We start from the raw sequence: 10,561 nt of genomic DNA, 5'->3' as shown, positions 1-10,561 counted from the left end.
GCGCTTCGAAAGGACGGTTCGGCAGTAGAGACAATCTCATTCATTCAGTCAGTCATTGTCAGTCATTCATTCATTCATTCATTCAATCCATCACACTTACTGAGCTATCACTGTGTGCAGAGCACTGGACTAAGCTTCGAAAGGACGGTTCGGCAGTAGAGACAATCTCATTCATTCAGTCAGTCATTGTCAGTCATTTATTCATGCATTCATTCAATCCATCACACTTACTGAGCTTTCACTGCGTGCAGAGCACTGGACTAAGCGCTTCGAAAGGACGGTTCGGCAGTAGAGACAATCTCATTCATTCAGTCATGTATTCATTCAATCCCTCCTGCTTATTGAGCTTTCACTGCGTGCAGAGCACTGGACTAAGCGCTTCGAAAGGACGGTTCGGCAGTAGAGACAATCTCATTCATTCAGTCAGTCATTGTCAGTCACTCATTCATTCGATCCCTCACGCTTATTGAGCTTTCAACTAGGTGCAGAGCATTGGACTAAGCGCCTCGAAAGGACAGTTCCGCAGAAGAGACAATCTCATTCGTTCGATCCTATTTATTGAGCTCTTCCTTTCCTTCCTTCAGTAGTGTTTATCGAGCGCTTACGGCGTGCAGGTCACTGTACTAAGCGCTTGGAATGGACAGTCGGGCAACAGAGAGGGACCATCCCTGCCCACTGACGGGCTCACGGTCTAAACGGGGGAGACAGATGGCAAAGCAAAGTAGAACAAAACGACGTCATCAAGATAAACTGAATCGAAGAGCTATATCTCATTATCAAAATAAATAGGGTGATAAATAATATATATAAGGTTGGTATTTGTTAAGCGCTTGCTATGTGCCGAGCACCGTTCTAAGCGCTGGGGCAGACATAGGGGAATCGGGTTGTCCCACGTGGGGCTCACGGTCTTAATCCCCATTTTACAGTTGAGGGAACCGAGGCACAGAGAAGTTAAGTGACTCGCCCGCAGTCACACAGCCGACAAGTGGGAGAGCTGGGATTCGAACTCATGAGCCCTGACTCCCAAGCCCGTGCTCTTTCCACTGAGCCACGCTGCTTCTCAAATATATACAAATATATACATATATATATAAATATATATATATACAAATATATATATTGCTTCTCAAATATATACAAACGAGCACAGTGCTGAGGGGAAGGGGGGAGAGCAGCGGAGGGAGGAGGAGCGGGAAAGGGGGGCTCAGTCGGGGAAGGCCTCCTGGAGGAGGTGAGCTCTCTGTAGGTGTGCAGAGCGCTGGGCTGAGCGCTTGGCAAGTGCAATTCAGCACTAAGGACCAGTCACTTCCCTTCTCTTGGCCTCGGTTCCCTCATCTGGAAAATGGGGATAAGAGTGAGAGCCCCGTGTGGGACAGGGCCTGTGTCCAACCCGATTTCCCTGTATCCACTCCAGCGCTTAGTATACAGCGCCTGGCACATAACAAGCATTTAGCCGATATCACGATTATTATTATTATTAAGTGCTAGGCACTGTACTAAGCACTGATAATAGCAATGATAGTCACAGTTTCTGGCCCAAATGGCTTTCACAATCTAAGGGGGGAGGAGAACGATCACTGTAACCTCCCCCCTAGACTGCAAGCGCCTGGTGGGCAGGGACCGTGTCTGTTGGTTGTCCTCCTTCAAGCGCTTAATTCACTGCTTTGCAAACGGTAAGCGCTCAGTAAATAGGAATGAAAATAATAATAATAATGTTGGCATTGGTTAAGCGCTTACTATGTGCAGCACACTGTTCTAAAGCGCCGGGGGAGATACAGGGTCATCAGGTTGTCCCACATGGGGCTCACAGTTAATCCCCCTTTTACAGATGAGGTCACTGAGGCACAGAGAAGTTAAGTCACTCGCCCAAGGTCGCACAGCTGACACGCGGCAGAGCCGGGATTCGAACCCATGACCTCTGAGGCCCAAGCCCGGGCTCCTTCCACGGAGCCACGCTGAACTCTAGGCCGTCAGCTCATTGTGGGCAGGGAATGGGACCGCTCGTTATTGCGCTCTCCTCTCCAAGGCGCTCAGTACCGTGCTTTGCACACCTGAAGCGGTCAATAAATACGACTGAATGAATTGATCGTATTTATCGAGCGCTCACGGAGTGCAGCACACTGTACTGAGCGCCTGGGAGAGGACAAGAGTCAGCGGATAACGCCCTGCTCACGTCGGGTTTCATAATAACGTTGGTCCTGCTCACGTCGAGTTTAATAACGATGTTGGTATTTGTAGAGAAGCAGCGTGGCTCAGTGGAAAGAGCCTGGGCTTCGGAGTCAGAGGTCATGAGTTCGAATCCCGGCTCCGCCACTTGTCAGCTGTGTGACTGTGGGCAAGTCACTAAACTTCTCTTTGCCTCGGTTCCCTCACCTGTAAAATGGGGATTAAGACCGTGAACCCCACGTGGGACAACCTGATTCCCTTGTGTCTACTCCAGCGCTTAGAACAGTGCTCGGTACATAGTAAGCGCTTAATAAATACCAACGTCATTTGTTAAGCGCTTACTATGTGCAGAGCACCGTTCTAAGCGCTGGGGTTTACAGTCTGGAGGGGGGAGACAGACAGCAATCCCGGCTCTGCCCCTTGTCAGCTGGGTGACTGTGGGCAAGTCACTTCACCTCTCTGCGCCTCAGTTCCCTCATCTGGAAAATGGGGATGAAGACCGCGAGCCTCACGTGGGACGACCCGATGACCCCGTACCTCCCCCAGCGCTCAGAACAGTGCTCGGCCCGTAGTAAGCGCTTAACGAATACCGACATTATCATCTGGACGTAGACGCTGAGGGGCTGAGGGTGGGGTGACTATCGAACGCTTAAAGGGGTGCCAGGGCAACGCAGAAGGGAGAGGGAGAAGAGGAAAGGAGGGCTGAGTCGGGGAAGGCTTCTTGGAGGAGGCGTCTTCAATAAGGCTTTGAGGGTGGGGAGAGTCACCGTCTGTGGGATCTGAGGCGGGAGGACGTTCCGGCCCAGGGACAGGATGCGGGCGAGGGGTCGGCGGCGAGAGAGACGCGATGGAGGGACCGCGACGGGTCGGCGTGAGAGGAGCGGAGCGTGCGGGCCGCAGGAGGAAATCAGGGAGGGCGGGGAGGAGGAGGAGGCAGCCCCGGGGTGGTCTTTAAAGCCGACGGGGACCGGTTTCCGTTTGACGCCGAGGTGGACGGGCGACCGCCAGCCATCACGTAGTAGAAATACTTGATATTTCTCCCGGTGTAGACTTGGAAGCCCGGGGTGGGCGGGGAACCTGTCGACCAACACCGTGGCATTGGAATGATAATAACAGCGTGGCTCAGTGGAAAGAGCCTGGGTTTGGGAGGCAGGGGTGGTGGGTTCGAATCGCGGCTCCACCACTTGTCGCCTGTGTGACTTTGGGCAAGTCGCTTCCCTTCTCCGGGCCTCAGTTCCCTCCTCTGTAAAATGGGGATGAAGACTGGGAGCCCTATGAGGAAAACCTGATCACCTTGTATCCCCCCCAAGCGCTTAGCACAGTGCTTGGCACATAGTAAGCGCTTAACAAATACCAACATTATTATTATTATTATTATTAATGACGATGGCATTTGAGAAGCAGCGTGGCTCAGTGGAAAGAGCCCGCGTTTGGGAGTCAGAGGTCGTGGGTTCTAATCCCGGCTCCGCCGCTGGTCTGCTGTGTGACCTTGGGCAAGTCACTTCACTTCTCTGGGCCTCAGTGACCTCATCTGTAAAAATGGGGATGAAAAAAAATGCGAGCCCCACGTGGGACAATCTGATTACCTTGTATCTACCCCAGCGCTTAGAACGGTGCTCTGCACCCAGTAAAAACTCAATCAACAGGACTAGGAGCAATAAAAAATCATAACAGTTGTGGTGTATTTCCCCAAGCGCTTAGCCCAGTGTTCTGCACCCACTAAAAGCTCATTCAACGGACTAGGAGCAAGAAAAAAGAATTATAGTTGTGGTCTACTTCCCCAAGCGCTTAGCCCAGTGTTCTGCACCCAATAAAAGCTCAATCAACAGGACTAGGCGCAATAAAAAATCATGACATTTGTGGTGTATTTCCCCAAGCGCTTAGCCCAGTGTTCTGCACCCACTAAAAGCTCAATCAACAGGACTAGGTGCAATAAAAAATCATGACATTTGTGGTGTATTTCCCCAAGCGCTTAGCCCAGTGTTCTGCACCCAACACAAGCTCAATCAACAGGACTAGGAGCAATAAAAAATAATAGTTGTGGTGTACTTCCCCAAGCGCTTAGCCCAGTGTTCTGCACCCAGTAAAAACTCAATCAACAGGACTAGGAGCAATAAAAAATCATGACATTTGTGGTGTACTTCCCCAAGCGCTTAGCCCAGTGTTCTGCACCCACTAAAAGCTCAATCAACAGGACTAGGAGCAATAGAAAATCATGACATTTGTGGTGTACTTCCCCAAGCGCTTAGCCCAGTGTTCTGCACCCACTAAAAGCTCAATCAACAGGACTAGGAGCAATAAAAAATCATGACATTTGTGGTGTACTTCCCCGAGCGCTTAGCCCAGTGTTCTGCACCCACTAAAAGCTCAATCAACAGGACTAGGAGCAATAAAAAATAATAATAGTGGTGGTCCGCTTCCCCGAGCGCTTAGCCCAGTGTTCTGCACCCAGTAGGCTCTCAATCGAGAGGAGAGGCCGAGGGGAACCCCGCGCTCTGGATAACGCCCCGCATCCCGTCTCCGCGCCGCGCCCGTTATGGATTATTCAGCGTAGGGGGCGGCCCGAGGCCCGGGGGCGGGCCGCCCGGGACCCTGTATAACGTCGGGCGTCCCCGTAGGGAGAAACGCAGGAGGGGGCGGCGCTTCTGCAGCCATGCCGATCCCGGGGCCGGCGGGGGGGGAGCCCCGCGCCCTGTGTAAAGGGGGCGAGGGAGGCGGCGCGGGGCGGGGAGGGTGGCGGAATGCAGGGCGCGGGGCGGCGGCGCGGCGCATGCGCGCCGGGGGAGGGGAGTTGGGGGAGGGGGCCGGGACCGGCCGGCGGCGGGGGAAGATGTCGGAGGCGGCGGTGGCCGACACCCGGCGCCTCAACTCCAAGCCGCAGGACCTCACCGACGCCTACGGGCCGCCCAGCAACTTCCTGGAGATCGACATCTTCAACCCCCAGACGGTGGGCGTCGGCCGCGCGCGCTTCACCACCTACGAGGTCCGCATGAGGGTGAGTCCGTCGGCGGGGGAGGCGGGGGGGAGGGCAGGGGGCAGAGGTCAAGGAGGGGGTCTGCACGGAGCAAGCGCTCAATAGATAGGATGGCATGGAGAAGGAGAGGGGGAGGACCAGGGCGGGGGGGGGGGAGAGGTCAGGGGGCAGAGGTCAAGAAGAGGGTTGTGCACCGAGTAAGCGCTCAGTAGATAGGATGGCGTGGAAAAGGAGAGGGAGAGGTCAGGGGGGTAGAGGTCAAGAAGAGGGTTGTGCACGGAATAAGCGCTCAATAGATAGGATGGCGTGGAGAAGGAGAGGGGGAGGACCAGGGCGGGGGGGGGGAGAGGTCAGGGGGCAGAGGTCAAGAAGAGGGTTGTGCACCGAGTAAGCGCTCAGTAGATAGGATGGCGTGGAAAAGGAGAGGGAGAGGTCAGGGGGGTAGAGGTCAAGAAGAGGGTTGTGCACGGAATAAGCGCTCAATAGATAGGATGGCGTGGAGAAGGAGAGGGGGAGGACCAGGGCGGGGGGGAGAGGTCAGGGGACAGAGGTCAAGAAGAGGGTTGTGCACCGAGTAAGCGCTCAGTAGATAGGATGGCATGGAAAAGGAGAGGGAGAGGACCAGGGCGGGGGGAGAGGTCAGGGCACAGAGGTCAAGAAGAGCGTTGTGCACCGAGTAAGCGCTCAATAGATAGGATGGCATGGAAAAGGAGAGGGAGAGGACGAGGGTCGGGGGGTGGAGGGGGAGAGGTCGGGGCAGAGGTCATGGAGAGGAGAGGGAGAGGTCAAGGAGAGGGGGTAAGGAGAGGAGGGGGGGTCAGGGGGCACGGGGTAAGGAGAGGAGGGGGAGAGGACGAGGTCGGGGGGTTAGGGGAGGGGGAGAGGAAGGGGCAGAGGTCAAGGAGAGGGGATAAGGAGAGGAGGGGGGTCAGGGGGCAGAGGTCAAGAAGAGGGGGGGTAAGGAGAGGAGGGGGGAGAGGACGAGGTCGGGGTTAGGGGAGGGAGATAGGAAGGGGCAGAGGTCGAGGAGAGGAGGGGGGAGAGGACAAAGTCAGGGATTAGAGGAGGGGGAGGGGGTGAGGTCAGGGGGTTAGGAGGACATGGGGATAGGAGGGGGCAGAGGTCAAGGAGAGGAGGCGAGGTGAGGAGGGGGCAGGGGCCAAGGGCCAAGGGCGCGCCCAACTCCCGTTCATCATATTCACTCATTCAGACGGATTTACCGAGCGCTTCCTGTGTGCAGAGCGCCGCCCTAAGCGCCGCAGAGAGGACAGTTCAACGGATGCATCCCTCCCCGGGGCCAGCTGACAGTCTAGAGGGGGAGGAGGGCGCTCACTGCGTGCGCAGCACTGGACTAGACCCCCGTGAGCGCGTCCGGGGTCCGGGTTGGGCCCTGACCCCCGACCCCGGCCAGGGAAGCGGCGGGGACGGGGACGGGGGCAGAAGGATTTGGGGGGCGGGCGGGTCCCCTTCCCCACCCTCCTCATACGCTCGAGCCATGGAATGAAAGTGTCGTCCTCTCCTGGGCGTTTAGTCCAGCGCTCTGCACACGGTAAGCGTTCAGTAAATACCCCTGATGGATCCATCTTTCTTTCTGCCCCACATGAGGCAACAGCCGTCCCCACCTCGGGACTTGAACGGCTCTGAAATCCCGCGACTCTCCCATCTCGACTGGTCGATCGGGCGGCGCTATTTACCGAGCGCCGCGACCAGAACACTGGACTGAGCGCCTGGGAGAGGAGAATCCAGACGGGGTTGGTGGACAGGCTCCGGCGCTTTGGAGAGGACAGTACGACCGAATTAGTAGATACGTTCCTCTCTCTCGATCGGTCGGTGATACTTATCGGACGGCACTAACGATAACCGCGGAAGCGCTTACTACGTGCCAGGCACCGGTCTACGCGGCGCCGACCGTGCGCAGAGCGCTCGGGAGAGGAGGAGACGAGAGTCGGCGGGCCCGTTTTCTCCCTCTGGTCACAGACCCTCGGCCCGTCGTGGGCAGGGATCGTCACTCGTTCTTCCCCGTGTACGTGACGTCCTCTTCCCAAGCGCTTCGCCCAGTGCTCCGCACGCAGTAAGCGCTCGAAAAACACCCCCGAATGCGTTTTTCCTACGCTTCACGGGCGCGTCTTTGGGGGCCAAGCCCGCCGAGAAGCCGGGGGGGCAAGGAGGAGGCCGAATTCGGCCTCTGCCCCGCACGCGGCTCCCCCCCCCCCCCCCCCCCCGGGGGCGTTGATCACACTCACCCATCTCACGCCCTTGCTCTCTCACGGTCACTCCGGTGCTCTCGCTCTCCCGCCGTGGCTCGTTTGCACGCTCTCCCTCGTCGCTTCTGACGGGGTATCGATTATGACCGGGATTTTGATTCTTAAACACCGCGGACGGACGGATTGAGCACAGCGTAGTGAGCGCTCGGTCGACGCCCCGACGGCCGCATTGAGCTTCGCGTAGTAAGCGCTCATCCGGCGTCCCGGAGGGCGCGTCGACCAACGGAAATGTTTTTTTTAGGGCAACTGGTAGGCGCTGCCCTGGCGCCATCACAGTCAGTCGGGGGTGTTTGATGAGCGCCGACTGGGTGCAGGGCACTGTACTGAGCGCTTGGGAACGAACAATGCAACAATAAACGGTGACATTCATGGCCCGCGAGGAGCTGAGAGTCTAGAGGGGGGAGAGGGGCGGGAAGAGAAAGGAGGGAGGGGGACGTAGGGGGTGCGGGGCCGGGACGGGGGGACGGAGGAAGGGAGCGAAAGTCGGGGGGACGCGGGAGGGACGGGGAGAGGAGGAAAAACGGGGGGCTCGGGCGGGGAGGGCCTCCGGGAGGAGGCGGGCGCTCAGTAAGCGGTGCCTTCCTCCCCCACAGACCAACCTGCCCATCTTCAAGCTGAAGGAGTCGTGCGTCCGGCGGCGATACAGTGACTTCGAGTGGCTGAAGAATGAGCTGGAGCGAGACAGTAAGGTGGGATGGCCCTCCCCGTCCCCTCCGACCCGCCCAGGTGTAATCGCTGGGGTTGTTTTTAAACACTTACTAAGGGCCGGGCACCGTACTGAACGCTGGAGTGGATCCAGGCATCGGGCTGGACCCCGCCCCCCGTCCCAAGGGGGGGGCTCACGGTCTCCGTCCCCGTTTTCCAGATGAGGGAAACGGAGCCCCGAGAAGCGAAGCCACCGGCCCCAGGTCACCCGGCAGATCTGGAATTGGAACCCACGACGCCCAGGCTCTCCTTTCACTCCCTTCCTCCCGTCGTATTTATTGGGCGCTTCCCGGCCCGACCGACAAGAGACGGGCACGTTCCCGGCCCCCGGCGAGCCGACGGCTCAGCGTTTATTATCAGTGGTGTCATTTCGTTGATCACCTGTTCCCGCCTCCAGATTGTGGTGCCGCCCCTGCCCGGGAAAGCCCTGAAACGTCAGCTGCCCTTCCGGGGAGATGAGGGCATCTTCGAGGAGGCCTTCATCGAGGAGAGACGGCAAGGCCTGGAGCAGTTCATTAACAAGTGAGCGACCCCTCCTCCCCCCCCCGCCCCCCCCCCGCGGCGGGACCACCCCCCGCCCCTCCGGACGCCACCCCTCGTGCCAACGGGAGACCCCTCCCCGACCCCGCCGTCCCCCGGGGGACGGCGGGGGAGTCCGCGCTCGCCGAGGACCGAGCCGCCCTCGCCCGCTCGGCCCTATTTCCTTCATTCGGTCGCATTTATCGAGCGCTGAGAGCGAGCGGAGCGCTGCGCTAAGCGCTTGGAAAGCCGGCAACCAGTTGAGACGACCCCTCCCCAACAACGGGCTCACAGTCGAGGTTATCGAGCGCAGGACACTGGACTGAGCACTTGGGAGAGGACGACAGAACGGTAGAGGAGACACGTTGCCTGCTCGCAACGAGTTGACAGGCTAGAGTCGGTCGGCGGATAATAATAATAATAATAATGGTGTTTGTTAAGCGCCTACTAGGTGCCGAGCACCGTTCTAAGCGCTGGGGTAGACATAAGGGAATCAGGTTTGTCCCACGTGGGGCTCACAGTCTTCATCCCCATTTGACAGATGAGGTAACTGAGGCACAGACAAGTGAAGTGACTCGCCCTCGGTCACCCAGCTGGCAAGTAGCGGAGCGGGGATTCGAACCCGTGACCTCTGACTCCAAAGCCCAGGCTCTTTCCACTGAAGTGAGCGCTTACGGTGCGGAGAGCGCTGGGGAGAGGACAGTCCAACCCTCGACAGACCCATTCCCTGCCCACAAGGAGCCGACGGACAGGAGGAGAAGTCGCCGACCGATCTGGACACCAGAGCCGGGGGGGGGGGGGGGGGGGGGGGCCGGGAGGGGTCCGATATATAACGGGAGAACAGACACGCTCCCTGCCCGCAGTCCGGGCTCAAGGGGTCCCTGCTATTTACTGAGCGCTTCCCGCGCGCGGAGCACCGGCCTGAGCGCTCGGGAGAGGACGCTACAAGGACAGAACAGGTGCCTTCCCGGCCCGCAGCGAGCCCGACGGTCTAGAGGGGGAGAGGCGGCTGCGAAATGAGCGACAGAGACGGACTTTAGCAGCCCCGGGAGGCGCTCAATAAATACGACCGGAGGGCCGAATAAGGGCTGCGGGGCCGGGAGGGGGCTGCGTGTCCACACCTGATTTTTCTTATTGTCCGCCTCCCCCTCTGGACCCGTCGGCTCCTCGTGGGCGGGGACGGTGGCCCTTGAGCGCGGTGGCTTCCCCTCCCGAGCGCTCAGCCCAGCGTCCCGCGGCGGGGGGGGGCCCCCGTACGCCCGCCTGACGTCCGGCCGGGCGGATCTGGTCCCGTTTCAGAATCGCCGGGCACCCGCTGGCCCAGAACGAGCGCTGCCTGCACATGTTCCTGCAGGAGGAGACCATCGACCGCAACTACGTTCCCGGGAAAGTGCGCCAATAAGGGGAAGCCCCCGCCGGGCCGCCCCCCCCCCCCCGCCCGGACGCTCGCCCTCGCCCGCCCGTCGGCACGTGCGCCCGTCCCCCCGGGGGGTCGGGGAGGCCGCGGGTCTCGGGGGGACGCCGGTGGGCCGGGGGCGGCCGCCCTGCATGAAGCCGCCCCTCGCGCCCCCCCCCCCCCCCCCCCCCGGGGGCCTCCGCGCGCCCGGACGCCGCCCCCTCCCCCGCCCCGCCGCCCCGGGGGGAGAGCCGAGGCCCCGGGAGCGAACCGCGGGGCCGGGGGGGGGTCCCGCCCGGCGAGGGGGGCGCGGGACGGAGGGTCCCGGGGCGGGGGGCGGTCCCCGGCGGCCGAGGTCGCCCCCTCCTCGGAAATAAGCCCGGGAGCGGGAAGCCCGCCGCCGTCCCGATGGAGAACCTCCGTCGCGGGTGGCTTTTTGTCGTTTTGTTTTTTTTGACCGTCTCCCCGTAAAACGCCCCCCCGTCCCTCGGTCGTGCACAAAAGGCCCGGAGGGTCCCCAAAGCCCCCGGCCCGCCA

General features: G+C 59.7%; 1 protein-coding gene across 2 annotated transcripts; it reads left to right on the top strand.

Annotated features, from left to right (window-relative positions):
* The first annotated feature begins 4,966 nt into the window (after window positions 1–4,966).
* On the top strand, window positions 4,967–10,095 carry SNX12 (sorting nexin 12). 2 transcript variants are annotated; one of them, XM_029067094.2, is made up of 4 exons: window positions 4,967–5,149; window positions 7,998–8,093; window positions 8,507–8,631; window positions 9,928–10,095. In XM_029067094.2, the coding sequence occupies exons 1-4, from the start codon at window positions 4,997–4,999 to the stop codon at window positions 10,028–10,030; spliced, it is 477 nt and encodes a 158-aa protein (XP_028922927.1). In that variant the 5' UTR covers window positions 4,967–4,996; the 3' UTR covers window positions 10,031–10,095. The 2 variants fall into 2 exon arrangements, with proteins under 2 accessions (XP_028922927.1, XP_028922926.1); XM_029067093.2 differs by having other exon boundaries at window positions 4,967–5,161; window positions 9,928–10,082.
* Window positions 10,096–10,561: the final 466 nt, after the last annotated feature.

Source organism: Ornithorhynchus anatinus, chromosome 6 (genome assembly GCF_004115215.2).
Source record: "Ornithorhynchus anatinus isolate Pmale09 chromosome 6, mOrnAna1.pri.v4, whole genome shotgun sequence".
NCBI lineage: Eukaryota > Metazoa > Chordata > Mammalia > Monotremata > Ornithorhynchidae > Ornithorhynchus > Ornithorhynchus anatinus.
The sequence above is the reverse complement of the archived record's forward strand: the minus strand, read 5'-3'. Positions and strand labels throughout refer to the sequence as shown.